Genomic DNA, 18920 nt, shown 5'->3' on the forward strand with positions numbered 1-18920 from the left:
TTTTCACACCAGGCAAATGCTGTGACTGTACCTTAATTAAGGCCACGGCCGCTTCCTTCCAACTCCTAGGCCTTTCCTATCCCATCGTCGCCATAAGACCTATCTGTGTCGGTGCGACGTAAAAAAAAAAAAAAAAAAAAAAACCATGGGGAAGATCAATAGACTTGGTAAATGGGTCCCACACGATTTGAATGAACGGCAAATGGAAAATTGCAAAGTCACTTGTGAAATGCTGCTTCAACGCCACGAAATAAAATCTTTTCTGTACCAAATTGTGACAGGTGACGAAAAATGGATTTATTTTGAAAACCCGAAGTGTGTAGAAGCCGACGGCCAATATCTTGAATAAGCAAAAAATGAATTGCCCTTGAAAATTACATGTTTTCTTTACCACAAAAACTGGCAAAAACATACGCATACATCTGGTACTATCTGGACTTATGTTTATAATGGTTATGGAATCGAATCAAAGTCATCATTTAATTACCATCTTATGTTGAAGTGGAATGGATGCCAAAGGCTGAATGAAGAATTTTACAATTGGTATCTGTAAGAATGACGTATATCTTACATGGGGATAATAACTAGCCTGTTATTGGAATTAATATGAAAGTTTTTTTTGCTAGTGGTTGTACGTCGCACCGACATAGATAGGTCTTATGGTGACGATGAGATAGGAAAGGCCTAGGAATTGGAAGGAAGCAGCCGTGGCCTTAATTAAGGTACAGCCCCAGCATTTGCCTGGTGTGAAAATGGGAAACCACGGAAAACCATCTTCAAGGATGCCGACAGTGGGATTTGAACCCACTATCTCCCGGATGCAAGCTCACAGACGTGCGCCCCTAACCGCACGGCTAACTCGCCCGGTATGAAAGTACCAGCATAGTAATTCATCTAAGGAATGCCCATGAATTTCATAGACAACGCCACTAGACTCGGTAGAAATTTCCCAAGCTTAACTGATTTGAGCCAAATTCATTCTTATTTGAATATATATATATACATGTTGATGGTCATCTCAATGGTTTTTAAGAATTTGAGCGTATCCTGAGACCCTCAGTACTTCAAGGATGGGTTTGTATATTTGTATATTTTGTATATTTGTATATTTTCATTGATTTCTTTATTTCAGGTTAATTGCTGCTTTGTTGCATCTATATCTATCTGCTGTTGTTGGAATAGGTTTCTGCATGGTTGCATATATATCCTTATTTTAAAGGACTGTACAGCAGCATGGTCTAGTGTTCATTTTCCATACATTTGGTTGTTGTTTACTGGATTCAACATTGTGTGTGTCCATTTATTGATGCTAGAATATATCTCTACTGAAGTTTTAGATAGAATAGCATTTATGCAATGTCATAATTCTTCCTTTTCCTTAACTTATTAATTCCATATCAAGAGGAATCATTGCAAAATTGAAGGAAGGGTACAAATATGACTTATGAAGCCATGCGAAGGAAATGCTACATCATAAAATAAAAGGCGAGTATAACGTATTTTTAAAGGAATTAATTGTATAACAGCATTCATTGTAATCCAGTTCATAATATTCCTAGTCAGTTTCAATCTTATTCTTTTTTAGCAATAATAAGATAGGGATCTATTAATGAAGAATTGTGTGAAACTTCTAGTCTGTTTGGATGACATTATTGTCAGTAATAATATGAGTCAAGACCGTGCAATGTTGTGACCTGACTAAAAATCTTTGCTCATTAGAAATGGAATTCTTTCCTTTTATGTTTTCAAGTACTGTCATTTCTGTCCACCTGATTCATAGGACTTTGCCATTATTTTCCATCTGACTTAATTAATAAATGAGAAAAAAAGATAGATCCAAGTATGCCAACATATCTGGGTATCTGCCAGTGTCCTATCACTTAGAACCCAGAATAACAAAATTAAACATATTTTCATATCAAATGGATGCAATACAAAATGCATGATGTAACCAATATTGGATACCATACAGGTCATTAAAGGTATGAAGTTAATAAGAAGGATATGAAGAGCAATAATCTGATCTCTAGAAGGAAGATTCTTATTAATTAATTTACAGACAACACATACATTAATGCACAAATTATGACTGAGAGAAGAAGATACAGTCTGCACATATTTACTTCACATGAGCACACAGTAACAAAATAAAAATATCACATCTCCTCCTTGCCTCTTTACTACTGATCGAAGCTACAAAATAATAAAACATACAACCACTGCTCATAACATACCCTTTCTTCTCGCTTACGAGCATTTATCTCGATGAGCCTGCGAGCCAGTTCCTTTCGTCGCTCCTTCTGTTGTTCTGGAGTAAGACCTGGCGCCACAACAGGAACAGTATACGGTAACTGAATTCGGATCACATGAGCATCGTAATAATCTGAGTCAGCCCAGTCTTGCAGCTCCTCCAAATAGTGAACAGCAAGATACGAATGCTCATGGATTAATTCCTGTTCCATCAAACAAGAGAAGTTACTTCAGAGAAGAAGGCATGAGCAAAATAAAAGAATGTCTGAATATGACTAGGATGATGAGATGATGATGATAATATGAAATCACATGGAAGCAATAGAATACTGCACTTTTCCTCTATAAAACACTGAAGCTTTAGGATGAAATACACTGACTGACAGAGCAAATGCAACACCAAGAAGGAGTGGTCAGAACTTTATGCCAACTGCAGGGTAGACTGTCGTCACTGAGGTATGCTCATGACGTGAAATGCGCCGCTGTGCTGCGCACGTAGCGAACGATAAATGGGACACGGCGTTGGCGAATGGCCCACTTCGTACCGTGATTTCTCAGCCGACGGTCATTGTAGAACGTGTTGTCGTGTGCCACAGGACACGTGTATAGCTAAGAATGCCAGGCCGCCGTCAACGGAGGCATTTCCAGCAGACAGACGACTTTACGAGGGGTATGGTGATCGGGCTGAGAAGGGCAGGTTGGTCGCTTCGTCAAATCGCAGCCGATACCCATAGGGATGTGTCCACGGTGCAGCGCCTGTGGCGAAGATGGTTGGCGCAGGGACATGTGGCACGTGCGAGGGGTCCAGGTGCAGCCCAAGTGACGTCAGCACTCAAGGATCGGCACATCCGCCGCCAAGCGGTGGCAGCCCCGCATGCCACGTCAACCGCCATCCTTCAGCATGTGCAAGACACCCTGGCTGTTCCAATATCGACCAGAACAATTTCCCGTCGATTGGTTGAAGGAGGCCTGCACTCCCGGCGTCTGCTCAGAAGACTACCATTGACTCCACAGCATAGACGTGCACGCCTGGCATGGTGCCGGGCTAGAGCGACTTGGATGAGGGAATGGCGGAACGTCGTGTTCTCCGATGAGTCACGCTTCTGTTCTGTCAGTGATAGTCGCTGCAGACGAGTGTGGCGTCGGCGTGGAGAAAGGTTAAATCCAGCAGTAACTGTGGAGCGCCCTACCGCTAGACAACGCGGCATCATGGTTTGGGGCGCTATTGCGTATGATTCCACGTCACCTCTAGTGCGTATTCAAGGCACGTTAAATGCCCACCGCTACGTACAGCATGTGCTGCGGCTGGTGGCCCTCCCGTACCTTCAGGGGCTGCCCAATGCTCTGTTTCAGCAGGATAATGCCCGCCCACACACTGCTCGCATCTCCCAACAGGCTCTACGAGGTGTACAGATGCTTCCGTGGCCAGCGTACTCTCCGGATCTCTCACCAATCGAACACGTGTGGGATCTCATTGGACGCCGTTTGCAAACTCTGCCCCAACCTCGTACGGACGACCAACTGTGGCAAATGGTTGACAGAGAATGGAGAACCATCCCTCAGGACACCATCCGCACTCTTATTGACTCTGTACCTCGACGTGTTTCTGCGTGCATCGCTGCTCGCGGTGGTCCTACATCCTACTGAGTCGATGCCGTGCGCATTGTGTAACCTGCATATCGGTTTGAAATAAACATCAATTATTCGTCCGTGCCGTCTCTGTTTTTTCCCCAACTTTCATCCCTTTCGAACCACTCCTCCTTGGTGTTGCATTGTCACTGTCAGTCAGTGTACTAACATATTCTTGATAAAAATGGTCATGATAGGTTTTTAAAAGAGGGGAAAACCAACCAGGAATATCAGTCCTTTTTAGCATTAATCATGAGTTATGTGTCGAACAAAACAATCCAAGCTAGTTACGACTGTAAAAGTGAAAAGGTCATCTCTTTTCTGTCACCCTTATCCAGGAAGTTCCCGGGTCGGGCCTTAGACCTACATCCACTTTTCGCACCTTCCTGGAGACGCAGAGATGAGTGTCACTTCTGGGGTATTTTATTTATATACATTACTGTACAAGTTAAGCTGGGCAAAAATGAAGAAGAAAGAACATGATGAAAACACAATAAATAATTCACAAACCAAAATAAATATTAAAAAATGAAAGAAAAATCACAACATACAAATGGAGAGAGATGTGTACAATACAGAAAATAGAAAGAAAGATATGAAAAGAGAAAAAAGGAAGCAAAATATAAATATATACAGAAATTAATAGATGAAAAATGTAAATTGAACCATGTTATCTAGTTGCTGTAGCCACTGAATAGCTACTGTTGATGCTGTCAAAAGGTTGTTGATAGTCTCAGAGAAGTCCCTATGTGGGCATCTGAAGGTGATGTGTCACATTGTCTGGAATTTTTCCCCACAGGCATAACTTGTAGGCAGCCATAGGCACCAAGAATGTATCACAGAGCCACTTCTTCCATGCCAAGTGCACTGTTTAGTGGAGCCTACAAATTCCGTGGAAGATGAAATCCAGGTGTGGGCTGCACAGGGTTAAAGAAAGATCTTTCATTTGGGGGCCTTTGCACCCCATTCTGCATTCCAGGTTCACAATACAGAGACATTTTCTTTCATCGGATTTTGAGCCAGCAGGAGAGGAGGGTGCCTGTATTTCAGTTGGGTTGATGCGATTCGATGGATTCAGAACGGTGTCAATGTTCTTGGTGCGGGTGCTATTCAGCCACCAGACAGAAGAGCAGTATTCAGCTGTTGTATACACCAGACTTAGCACAGAAGTTTGTAAAGTTTCTGCTGTGGATCCCTATATGCCACCAGAGAGCTTAGATAGGATGTTGTTTCTTGTACTTAGTTTGGCCGCAAGGTTGGAGAGATGTTTACTACGTAACAGTGTCCAGTCCAGTGTTACACCAAGATATTTTGGGTTTGGATTATATAGTAAAATGTTGTCATGCAATCACTTTCAGGTGGTCTGGGCGAGTATGTTACTCAAATGAAAGCAAGGTGTTTCTGGTTTGGTTGTGCTAGGTGCCACTTTCAAAGAGTCTCACCATGTCCTCCAAGATTTAAAGCTTTCAGGACTGGAAACTAGCTGCAATAGGCCAGATAAAGCAACGGGTGATCAGTTGCCTGTCTCTGCCAAGGCAGGTCGACCAACGTCGGGATTCATAGTGCTTCAAATCATTGGCAGAAGAACAACCAATCAGCGACCACCCCCCACCATGGCGGACCACAGCCTGCATTACATAACGAGGTGGAATTGTGACACCACTCCATTCCACTGTGAGCTTCGCAGGCATTGACGTCAGGCGGAACCCCGTGCACACTCTATTGACTGTCCTTATGTGCACTCGTCAACAGGTTAAAATAATATTTCACTTTATATTCTTGTTTCAGCTACATATCCCAGGTTTTATGACAATTATTTTCTGTACTATTGTGAATTTTGACAATCTCTCGTTTAGTCTACATTATCCTCAAATACAAATGTTTATGAGAAACGAATAAATTTCTAACAATCGGGGCCTGGATTTTGACGAGATGTCATCTTTTAATCATTCACATTGCTAAATTATTTATAAATCCTGATTATGGTCCTCTGATTACAGAAATGTGTATTTATTAAGTCCTTTTTCATCATTTTTTGCCTTTTTATTTTTTTAGGTCTTTTTTTCAATTCTGCCTCATTGTCTGTCTGTTAGATCATCAGCCCAGAGGCTAGTTGGGTCCTCAAATAGCGCCACCAAAGGCTATGCAGTTATAGGAAAACCACAAAAACCAATGGCAGAGCCCAAATGGGGCGTACTAGGCAAGATGAGGAGTGAGGTAGTTTGCCATTGCTTTCCTCACTGGACCAGAAGGTGCCACTGCAGCACGACTGATCCTTTGAGAAACACCTTTCATAACACTCAGACACTATTTGCGCTCCAAATGTCATTACTCAGCACCACTCATACCCCAGCAGCTTCCATATTGTCACAGCCATGGATGAGACTGGTACTTCGGTGGAAGCTACACTTTACTCTGGCCTGTGCCAAGAGATGGATACAAAAATACTGCATCCATCAAGAAATGGCATTTTGTCATATTCAACAATTCGTTACATTAAATTCTTTTTTTTAAGTCATTTCTCATTGTCTATTTTTTAGTCATTCTTATGCATTTACCTTGGGTAATCAACATATCTGAATATCATCTGCACTCAATAAATGAGCATACTCAAACATCAAAAGGTTCAGTACTCAGTTCAAAAACTGTGAAATAAAGTAATCTTCTACAAACCCTTATCTGAACTCTTTGAAAATTCACATCCCTAGAGAGCGATAAGACATTTTAGCTAATCTGGATTGGCTTGCAATGAGACTAGAAGGTATTATCACTGTAGTAAGTACAATTTTTTTCTTTCTTTTTTTTTAAAACAACTTGCTTTAAGTTGCACCGACAGAGGCAAGTCTTATGGCGACGATGGGATAGGAAGCGGTTGTGGCCTTAATTAAGGTATAGCTCCAACATCTGCCTGGTGTGAAAATGGGAAACATGGGAAACTACAGAAAACCATCTTCAGGGCTGTCAACAGTGGGGTTCAAACCCACTATCTCCCGAATGCAAGCTCACAGCTGCACGCCAAAGGTACAAATTCACATTTAAGTCACGTTGCTGAAGTGTCCGAGTATTAACATATACATGCTGCTTACTTTCATTTTACATAGTGCGAGTTTTATTTATTTATTTATTTGTGATTCACTTCAAGTTTCAGAATGCCAAAGATAAAGCTTTAGCTGTCCATTTAAAGAAAATATTTCACAATCGGGCAAGTTCTTCAGATGGTCAGAAACCTTTCTCAGAAATATGTGAAATGAAAGGAGCAACAGATAAAAGATTTACTATTCAGCAACATGTGGGTTGCAACAATCAATAGGTATCCAGAATATCACTGGATGACAAGTAGATTCTCAGTTGTTTTGCTTGTAAGAACTGCATTTTTGTTATTATTCTTTCTATCTCCATTAGGGTCTTCTAAGGACCACGAGACAATTTCAATGCTTCATCCTTTCTCGTTCTTTCTTCCTCCTCCAATACTACTTCATCTGCTCATTATGCCTCCTTTTCCTCTCTTCAGACCATTCTGAGCCTGTTTTTTTTACCTTGCGCGACCTTGGAATCCTTCCATTTTTAACACTTTCTTTCTAATATATCTAAATATCATTCGCGCTTTCAATAAACGAGAATACTCAGGTTCTTCTTCCCTTATGCTGTTTCTTTCCATATCTTTCTTGATTTCATGAATCCAGGCTGTTCTTGACTTCTTGTTCCAAAGATATTTGAAGACCTATATTCTGGTATATTTCATAATTCTTCTTGAGGCGCCTTCTCCTAGCGGAGGTTGGCGGTCCAAATAGCTAGCTCCAGACGTGATGTTGCAGCATGGAAAGCATCTTCTGAAGTGCAGTTGTGCCATCTTCGGATGTCCTTCAGCCATGAATTCCTCCTCCTGCCAACAGACATTTTCCCCTGTATTTTACCTTCAATGACGAGTTGTAATAGCTGGTACTTTTCGCCTCTCATAATGTGCCCTAGATATTGGGTTTTTCTTTCTTTTTTTTACAGTAAGTAGTAGTTCTTTTTTTGTTTCTTCATGCGATGAAGGACTTCGTCATTTGAAATTTTCAGCACCCAAGGTATTCGGAGTAGGTGGTGATATAGATACATTTCAAAAGCATCAATTCTTTTTTCTAAATTTTCATCATTACTTCTTTATTTATTATTATTAGTATTATTTCTATTCACTTCATTAGATATTAAAGGTAATGTGGATAATGCACATACTTACCATTTTAAGTAAATATATATTTCCTTTCATATTTTTCTGGGTCATTTTCTTGTTGTTTTAGTAATTTTTGAGAATGTATAGGGCCAAGCTCGATAGCTGCAGTCACTTAAGTGCGGCCAGTATGCAGTATTTGGGAGATAGTGGGTTCGAACCCTACTGTCGGCAGCCCTGAAGATGGTTTCCCATGGTTTCCCCTTTTCACACCAGGCACATGCCTGTACCTTAATTAAGACCACAGCTGCTTCCTTCCCACTCCTAGCCACTTCCCATCCCATCACCACCATAAGACCTATCTGTGTTCATGTGACGTAAAGCAAATTGTAACAAACAAAAAACGAGAGAGAGAGAGAGAGAGAGAGAATTTTTAGGTTACTTTATAGGCCATTTTTGGCATTTATTAGGTCATAAAAGTCCAGGTCCTGCTAATAATGTTTATTTATTTACCTTGTTTATGGCTTTTAGAGCCAGGAGTGTCCAAGGTTTTTCTCCAGGTACTCCAGTTTTCCCTGTCATCTTTCATTCCAGCAACACTCTCCAATATCATTCCATTTCATCTGTCAGTGATTAATCATTGCCCCCGAGGAGTGCGACAGGCTTTGGCAACCGGCACAATTCCTATTCTCACCGCTAGATGGGGCCTTCATTCATTCCATTCCTCACCTGGTTGAATGACTGGAAGCAGGCTGTGGATTTTCATGTTCAGGACATGTTCAGCTCAGCCGGTGCCGGTCTTTCTACTTGACGCACATCCGCAATCTGCATGTCTGGGTGCAAGAAGGGACAGGTTGAAACCCATTGTCGGCACGTAGCCTACTCCTGTCTAATAACACCAAAGAGTCTGCTCAAGGCTTATGTCTCCATCCAATGGACAAATCACAATCAATAGCATGATAAGCTCTAACTCCACATGAACACCGCGGAGAGGTTTGCAACTGAATCCAGGCTTCTGGCGTGCAACCTAATGATTAGAAATTGTATACCACCTCCTCTCCTACCATGTTGGCCTACAATCTCATGGTGAAATTCTTTTCTACCAATGTAAGTTGAACCAGCTAACCACAATGTCAGACCAAATAGACTTGACACCTTAACAATCATGACCAACAGACGGGCTCTAAGAACGGTATGGAGGGAACATGGGATGTGTAGATCTTACAAAGGGAGGGGTGCCAGCTTGAAAAGTTTGAGAATACTGAGTTAAGGTGACTGTACAAAGGGCACTAGGAAAGTTTTGCAATACGCAAAAACAGTTGGCTGGACACCCCTGTTATGGTACGGGATGAAAAGAGGGGTGAAAACCAGTCTAGAAGACAGCAAGGCATGACCTTCACATCAGCTGTTACCAAGCAGTGGGAATGAAAACAAGTTAAGATGTCGGTGTGGTCTAAAGTTGAAAATCGCACAATTATCCGCTACAATTTTGCTCGTGGATTAACTGTTGACCAGTGCCTGGAGGAAATGACTCCTGTGCTGGGGAAAGACTGTCCACATCGGACAACAATTTTCCACTGGTACAAAGAGTTCCAGAGGGGAAATTTTGGGGTGAAGACGATCTTCGTTCTGGGCGAACATCTGAATCAGTGACTGAGGAAAACATTGAAGCTATGAGGAAAATGTAGCAGCAAGAGAGGCGGTTGACATATCGGCAGGTATCCCTGCACCACATATTCATTCAATTCTACATGACCATCTCCATGTTAGAAAGGTTTCTTGCCATTGGGTGCCCCATTCACTTTCAGAGGAACAAAGGACACATCGAGTGAAATGGTACCAAAAAATGCTAAAACAGTTTGAAAATGGGACTTCGCGTAATGTCAATAGCATCGTTACAGGTGACAAAACTTGACTTTATTATTACGATGTCCCACCAAAATCCCAGAACAAGGTGTGGCTGTTTGAAGATGAGGGTACTCCTGTGACTGTGCGAAAGTCAAGGTCAGTGAAGAAAAGGATGATTGCAGTATTCTTCACTAAATGGGCCATCCTGACTCGGGTTGTGCTAGAAACACAAAGGACAGTTACTGCGAAGTGGTACAGTGAGACTTGTCTGCCTCAGGTCATCCAGGCTCTCAAGCAGCTCCGTCCAAGGTCACGGCTCAACACTTGGCTCTTGCATCACGACAATGCTCCAGCACATCATGCTTATGTAACAATAGATTTTCTTGCCAGAAGAGGGTTGACTATGCTTGATCACCCTCCATACAGTCCTGATCTTGCCCAATGTGACTTCGCACTCTCCCCAGAAGTGAAGATGAAGCTGAAAGGGAGGCGTTTTGCATCCGACGAGGAGCTTCTGGCAGCATGGGATCAAGAGTGTGAAAATGTAACCGAAGAAAAGTGGCAGAGTTGGTTCAGTGACTGGTTTTGACGTATGGAGAAGTGTATTGAGTGTGGTGGAAATTATTTTGAAAAAGTCTAAAGCGTTCACTCACATTGCAAAACTTTCCTAGTGCCCTTTGTATTCTTGTTGTCATCATTTAATTATAACCACCCTGAAGACAAAAGCCTTCTTGCTTGAATTTTAAAGTAAATGAACAAACATGAAATTTTATCACTGTTAAGAGTACATGTCACAGTTTTACACAGAATTCAGACCATAACGACTGAACAAGTGGCTGTGTGGTTTAGATAACATAGCTATTAGCTTGCATTCGGTAGATAGTGGGTTTGAACCCCCATTGTCGGCAGCCCTGAAGATGGTTTTCTGTGATTTCCCATTTTTACACCAGGCAAATGCTGGGGCTGTACCATAATTAAGACCACGGTCACTTCCATCCCACTGCTATCCCATCGCCGTCATAAGATCTAGGTGTGTTGGTGCAACATAAAGCAAATTGTATTTTAAAAAAAAAAAAAGCCCTTGAAGATATGACTTGCCAGTTAAGAAAACTTGAATATAAATGTTGATATGAATACTGGCCACTTCAGGGGGAAGCTAATGGGGTGAACAATGAAAGACCACACCATTACTAAATATTTTCTTGTGAATGAACTGATAACAATTCTTAACACTAACCTCTGCCCTACTGGGAGTGATGGCTGTGAAATGAGATGGATATTTCAACTGCAGCAAGCGATGAAGGTAGTTCGTAATGTGGTATCCACCGATATTAATACGCCTACTGTGAGTTGCATCTACTTTGCCATTAATTATAGGTAATATATGAGTAGTATGATATCCACAGTTCACAATCAGTCCGCTAGAAGAATGTGGCTGGTTGTACCGAAAACTGAACAAGCCATCAACACCATAGCATACACTGGGAACTCCGTAACATTCAAAGAGTAGCTCAGACATCACTGAAAAGAAAGAGAAGCAAAATAATTACAGTACATCTCTATAGCAATCTGCAGGGGAGTGTGTTGTCACCTCTTTTATTTATTAGGTCATGGACGAAACTGTAAAGCAAACAAAGGAAGCCTATGGAGATAAAGGGATGAAGATACTGCTATTTGCAGATGATGTTGTGATCTCGGGAAAGAACAGCGAAAAAGTGCAACAATAACTAGATGTACTGAGCGAAAAAATTGAGAAGTATGGCATGAAAATCAGTACAGAGAAAAGCAAGGCTATGGTGATGTCAAGAGGGGAAAGGCAAAGAAAGGTCACTGTGAAAATTGGAAGTCAGAGTCTGGAAAATGTGGACAGCTTTAAATACCTAGGAAGTGAATTAATGCATAATGCTAGGGTGGACATGGAGATTAGCAGGAGGGTACAGCAGAGAAATACTTTCTACCAAAGTGTAAGAAAACTTGTTTGGAGCAAAGAAGTATCAAGGAAATGTAAAGAGAAAATGTACAAAATGTACCATGTACCCATACTGACTTATACAGCTGAGACTTGGAATATGACTAGCAGGCAAGAGAGTAGAATTCAAGCCAGTGAGATGAAATTCCTAAGAAGTATGATAGGAAAGACAAGGAAAGACAGAGTGAAAAATGAAGATGTTAGGAAGGAAGTTAGGATAGGAAAGCTAAATGAGAAAGCTGAAAAGAATAAATTAAGGTGGTTTGGACATGTAAAGAGGATGGAAGAGAATAAGACAGATGCTGGAGGCAAACTGCGAGGGCAAGAGAGCAGGAGGAAGACCTAGAACAAGGTGGATGGAATCAGTGAAGAGCAGCATAAGAAGATGAAATTTACACTGGGACAAGATTGTGGAAGAGGAATGGTGCACGGAAAGAGGAAGATGGAGAAGTACCATAAATACTCCGACCCGGCAGGAGCCGGATAAGGGGAAATGATGACGATGATGAGCAATGTACAACTTTTCTTTTATGACAGCAACTTGATAAGCTAGCAATGTTATTTGCAAAAGTACTGTACACTGTCAAACACATAGTAAGGAACAAAAGGCTAAAATAAAAATACAAAGTAGAAATTATTAGACCTCGGATTTTAGGCAAAAACTTATTTTGTTCCTTAAGAGATAACTTAAAATGAAGTTGTATTTACATTTCATGTAGTTATAAGGTTAGAAACAATGGTCCCTAAATCGATTAAAAAAGGTTTAATTTAGTCGGAGAAACTTAAATATTTGCCGACTCATTTTCAGTATCTAGAATAGTATTTTCTTGAAATTCTTTTCAGACAAAATGTGAAACTGTAAACCAATTACCACTCCCCGGAAGTCCTTAAGAACCTCCTGCTGTGAATACTCCCTTTGTCCCTTAGTCTGTGTGTCACGAGGTGGGGGATAGTGTCCATTGACCTGCTGGAAACGAAGCTCTTCATTCTACTCTGTGAGAAACTTTCAGTGCATCTGTTTGTTCAGTGTGTTCATTATGCCGAAAGTGGCAGCTTCCAAGACATCCTTAATTAAACAGTGGTTGCAGGAGTTTCCCAATTTCATGTCAGATGCAAAAATTATATTCTGCGACGATTGCAGCAAAGAGGTAAGTGAAATTTGTTTTATATTTCACTCTGAAGTATGTACTTTGGTGTGAGAGTCATACTAAATAAGTAGGCATTCTATCTCTCTATTGTATTACGTTTTATACATTTTATACATCAATTCAGCGTACATACTGTACCCGCTCAAAGCCTGAGTCCCAACCAGCATTTATCTCAGGGAGTGTTACGGTCCGAATCTATCGCAACTAATAAACAATAAAAAAATTATATTTTGAGATATAAGATCTCCAACTAAATGTAAGGGCGCCATCCAATCAGTACTACAGGGTTGAACGGGACACTCTAATCTTTAACTTTAAGGCTCATCATAAAACACACAAATTATATATCTATTCAGATCAAAGGGAAATTATGAAGGCTCCATCCTAGGGATGGGGACGGATATTTAAACGGTCACCAAGGGTTTACTATTCTACAAGAACAAGAACCTGGAACTGTTTCCTTGCAAATGCTAAAGGAGCATTTTATTTAAGTAAACAAAATAATTTTTACACACAATCAAAATCTGTTGACCTTTGATTTGCCGGTAATTTGGCAAATTATTCCTGAAAAATGATTACATAATATTTATCACTTTTGACCACCCTTCCATTTGGGTGGTGGAACCGTTGATATCTGAAGGTATCAGATATACCTTCGTTAACACCATGACCATATTGAGTCGTGGACCAATTACCTGTTGGCTAAGTGGGCGGATCACATGGACTATGTTATCGCCTCCACTTTGATTGAGATGAGACCAACCCGGGAAACTACAAACTCTCCCCGGGTTCCTAACCAAGATATGCTAATCGTTAGTTGAAGGAAACGACAAAGTGACTATAACCTAATGGTCCAGATGTAGGGATTTGCCTTCATTTTACAACTATTAACTTAACTTATTATTCACAACACTTGACATTATTACGTTAATTCGCCAGCTGACTTCCCTAGTATCATTCATCATCAGCATCCGAAATAATAAAATAAAATAAAAATATAAAAAATATTATTATTATTATCAACATTATTATTAATAGTGGAAATCGTAATTATCGTAACCTGTAATCATCCTCGCTATAATACTTCAACTTCTCGCTCTTATTATTCTCATTAAAAAAAAGTAGCTTCTTTTTTATTCTTCTTCTCCTCCTTCTAATATTCTCATTATTATTGAAAATGAAAAGCTACAACCTGTTTTCCAGTCATTGACCGGGTCAGGGATGTAATGAATGAAACATATATAGGCTGTTGTTACAATGGGGTCGCCACTCCCAAGGTGATTTTTATTAATGAGTGATAAATGCGATGAAATGATAATGGAGAGTGTTGCTGGAATGAAATATGACAGGGAAAACCGGAGTACCCGGAGAAAAACCTGTCCCACCTCCACTTTGTCCAGCACAAATCTCACATGGTGTCACCGGGATTTGAACCACGGTATCCAGCGGTGAGAGGCCGACGCGCTGCCGTCTGAGCCACGGAGGCTCTTCTCATTATTATTATTATTAGTTAAAAATCTCAAATTTTTCATTTCAACTCCCAACATCATTATTATGTCCAAAATATAAAAAGTAAATTCTTCTTCCTTAAAAAAAAAAGTAGCTTCTTTTTTTTTTATACTTCAATTTTTATCATTATTAAAGTGGTTTGAAAATTTCAATATTTTCAATTCAATTCCCAGCATCATTATTGTTTTCATAAATAAAAATAAAAAATTCTTCTTCTTCTTCAAATATTTATTATTATTATTATTATTATTAATTTTAAAAAAATTAATTTCGCTTGTTACACGGTAGTCCACTCTTAATATGTTTAACGCATAACCCCTTTTACAATTCCGATTTATTTTGGCACTAATCAATCCAGATATGATTTACTTGGAATATTATTATTATTATTATTAATAATATTATTATGCTCTCGAGAATCTTTATTTTTATTCCCCATCTTTATAATTTAGTCACATACGTTCTCTCCCAAACAGAAATCACCAAGATCCGAATTCACATCGGTCGGGACATAATAGTGTTCGAACCCGCAACCTTATTTTCGTACTGTCGTTAATTCATGGAGACCATATGCTCCTAAGACAATTCTCAAATCCCATAACACCTCGCAGTTGGGCAAATACCTCCAATCTCTGCAAGTGTTAAATTATTCCTTCCTTTTCCATTTTGAAGTCCATTTATCCATCGGAACTCTTCAAAACATTTTCACTAATTAACCCTCGGTGTGTGGACTCTATTTTTCCACTCAATACACCGGTATATAAATACAACCTCTATGTGGGCCTTCAGATCCATCTATTTCTTCATCAACATCAGTACAATTCGCTTTCATTTCGGGCCGGATTTCTGTCCCACAAAACTCCAAATCTCAACTTTTGGCTCAAATCACTCAGGGCCTCAAACATAGCGTGACCATATTATCAAAATGCCTATCTCGTTTCTACCAAAATTATTTATGATTATTATGGAGTCCAAAAACGTTAAATCAACAATTAGTGTTAAAATCGGATTCAATGCCCCAATTAAATATTCATGCCACATAATATCTCCACATTTAAATTACTTTAATTTGCAATCATTCTATCCAACTAGGCCCGTGCCTTTATTCTCAAAGATTATTATTAAACACGCCTTTACACATTACCCAATATTAATGTAACTACTTCGACACTTGTACAGATTATTATTATTTTGTCCACTGGCGAACTTCGCGATATTTACAAACAAATCAATGGACTTCATTCCGTCCCACAATAATTTAAATCACTTGGCAACCCTACCTCTGGATTATCTTAACCACATGCCTTAATATCTATAAAAGTTCCGATACTGGAAAAACACTTTGGAAGCACTTCTAAATGAATATTAACATTATCTTTACGTGAAACGTGCTCCATATCATACCAAACAACTCAAGCACTTGAATGAACAACTCAACCCTACTACACTCTATTTAATAATCAAATTTATGAAGAGTGCTCGATCTAATCATGTACATATTAATTTGTCCCTTTGTCTATCTATCTTTGAATTTATACGAGCCAGAAACGGCTCGTTTCACAATCATGTTACCATGATAAAATAATATGATTTCCTCCCCCTAACGATAGCAATCTACAAATATTTGAAAAGGTTACTCATCTCTGCCATTGTAGTCTGCTAAAACCGGACATGGAGCCTAGCCCCTCCGGTTTTTAGCACTGCATTCCACTGGTATTCATGCCAGCTTGAAGAATTAATCCTTGACCCTTTTCAACTTTACACATTTTGAATAAAAACAAATTAACTGTTGCACTCTGGAATAATTTCCACCCTAAATTCTACTCACAAATTTTACACTCTCGGCCTTGTATCTAGCCCACTTAATGTAGATATACATTCTTCATTCCTTTCCCGGACACTAGGAACATGGGATACCTCGGGATCCACTTTACAACGGTCCGTGCGCGCACTTGAATTTCCCGTCTCACGTTCGTGTAGCTGACCAGGTATCAGTTTAGAATCGACTGTTTACTAGGTGACATAAACACTCGTGACCGTTCTCACGTAACGCACTTCCTAATCTGTTGGTAGAATCTCACACTCCGTAAGTTATGCTTTACTGAGTCCTGTCTATTTGAAACACTTCATACTAGTATACTGCTCAAGACTGTAATATGAGCTACATCACGTCATGAATCACTGTACTATGTAACAATATACTTCGAACCCTACTCCACGAGTAAGTACACACACGCACCCCTGGCGTAATCACGGCTCGAACAAAATATCAGAAGTTGTCACGCACCCCAGGCGTGGTATCCGCTCGAACGCTTTGTCAAAAGTAGTTGTCAGTCCTTGTCCACGACCTCATATTTATACTCGTATCCCCTCTCTTCCGAGTTCAAGGGAGGTCATCTTAGGACGCGCAGTTCCGATACCCTCATACGACAATTTGCGGTTCGGCCCGTGGCTGAAATATGATATCCAATGATGTAATTATGTTCTCAAAGGCTCTATACCAATTCTCAACTATTATCGTTCGCTGGTAAGTGATATATTTGCAAATTTAGCTGCCGTATCCCGGCCTGGGATTTCGCGCTCTATTGTGGCGTCCTATGCCTCCAGCCAATCAACGAATAGCGTCCATGAATTCTCAGAATTACACCCTGCAATCTCCCGCAATTATTAACTTTTTATAAGTTTTATAATATAGTAAGGCTCCTAAATTTCACCTTATTCTGAATTGATAACTCACTCCCTTCTATCAGTTTAATCCGCGGAGTTAGCTTCACTAGTGCTTCTTACAATACGAAGTTGTCGCCTTGCTTTGGTCAAGTGAATTTTTCCATTGGTCCACCTAAAACACGTGACCGGGAAGGCTCATATTTTTTTCTTCCAGTGCCAACCCTGCGTTCAACTCCCGCTAGTACATGGAGATACCCCTACGTCATTTCTCAGAAATCTGCACCCAGCTCTCTGCGCTCTCGCCACTACCTATTCTGCTCGGGGCTATGAAAACTTTCCGCAACTTGTCAACAACTCGTGCCTTTCTCTTTCCCCCTTCGCCACAATTTCTGAAAATTCTAATTCTGCCGTTCATTGTGTTTGTTAATCTCAGCGGAGACAATAGTCTGTGCATGTTTCACCATACCATCTCGGCCTGGCCTGCTCTTACTGTATGTACAGTAAGATATTCTTTATTCTGAAAATGAAATATATATTTCTCAATAATTCATCATAATTACAATTGCATGACGCTTATCACACCCCCACGAGGGCGCAATACACTAAACGTAGTATAACAGTAAATATGAATTGGGGATTGTAGCGCATCCCGATCCCTCGATTTTTTGTTTATAGAATCGTTAAAAACTGGCCATGTTTGTGTGGTACTGTAAGGTCTATTCATTTCGGAGAAAGGCATATTTTCAAGCAGGTTCTAGAAGAGGAATGAATAATAGTACAAATGTATTGAAAAATGAAAATACCATGCTGCTGTAGGGAAATTGTAAGAAAATTAGATATGCACTTTTATCAATTGTAGGAAGTGTATGACAGATTATACACATTGTAAATATATAGAGCAATGATTTTTTTGATATGCATACAGTAAAAGTAGGGAGGAAAAAACACGGAATTCAGCCATGCCCGGGCATCAGTACCAGTAGTAACAAAAATATTGGCCAACATAATCTAACCGAACATAACAAAACAGGAAAAGAAATGAATTAAATTCACCTCTACTGTGTTCAGCTCCTTGGTTGAATGGTCAGCATAGTCACCTTCGGTTCAGAGGCCGCCGGGTTTGATTCCCGGCAGGATCAGAGATTTAAACCTTAAATGGTTATTTCCCCTGGCTTGGGGACTGTGTATTTGTACTGTCCGAAACATTCCTGAAACTCACACACAATACTATCGTCCAGTACAAAAGCCCACAGTTTCCTGTACACAGCAGATGCCGCCCACCCTTGTTGGAGGGACTGTCTTACAAAGGCTGGACCATGATAGGCATAGTCACATGGAATTATTACTTCTACTGCGTCACTTAAAGGTCCAGGGTGCATGTCTACTAGAGGAATCGGGAAGCGCTACAAGGCCCTATGAATTTGAATAGTCTTCTGTGCATATTTTCATCTGGCCTATATACTTGCACGGTTTACACAATATTTGCGACTATTTATAGTTGTCATTGTTTCTAGGTGTACAGTGAAATGCAATCGCATCTTAGTCAGCATGTCCATGGGTTTATAATAATAATAATAATATTATTTGTTTTACGTCCCACTAACTACTCTTTTACAGTTTTCGGAGACTGTCCATGGGTTTAACATCAGGAAAATCTGCAAAGAAAATCAAATCATCTTAAATAAAGATTATTAACATCGGATTCGTTACTTAAGGGAAGCAAAGACGAATTCCATGCGGACTTATG

General features: G+C 40.1%; 1 protein-coding gene across 1 annotated transcript in view; it reads right to left on the reverse strand.

Annotated features, from left to right (window-relative positions):
* The window catches only part of Arp5 (Actin-related protein 5), a 95702-nt gene that overhangs the window by 66971 nt on the left and 9811 nt on the right, over nt 1–18920 (reverse strand). The window contains exons 5-6 of the mRNA XM_067138608.2: nt 11118–11401; nt 2235–2453 (exon numbers count right to left, since the gene is read on the reverse strand). Coding sequence (XP_066994709.2) covers nt 2235–2453; nt 11118–11401 — 503 coding nt within the window. The remainder of the gene's footprint in view (nt 1–2234; nt 2454–11117; nt 11402–18920) is intronic.

Source organism: Anabrus simplex, chromosome 1, assembly GCF_040414725.1.
Source record: "Anabrus simplex isolate iqAnaSimp1 chromosome 1, ASM4041472v1, whole genome shotgun sequence".
NCBI lineage: Eukaryota > Metazoa > Arthropoda > Insecta > Orthoptera > Tettigoniidae > Anabrus > Anabrus simplex.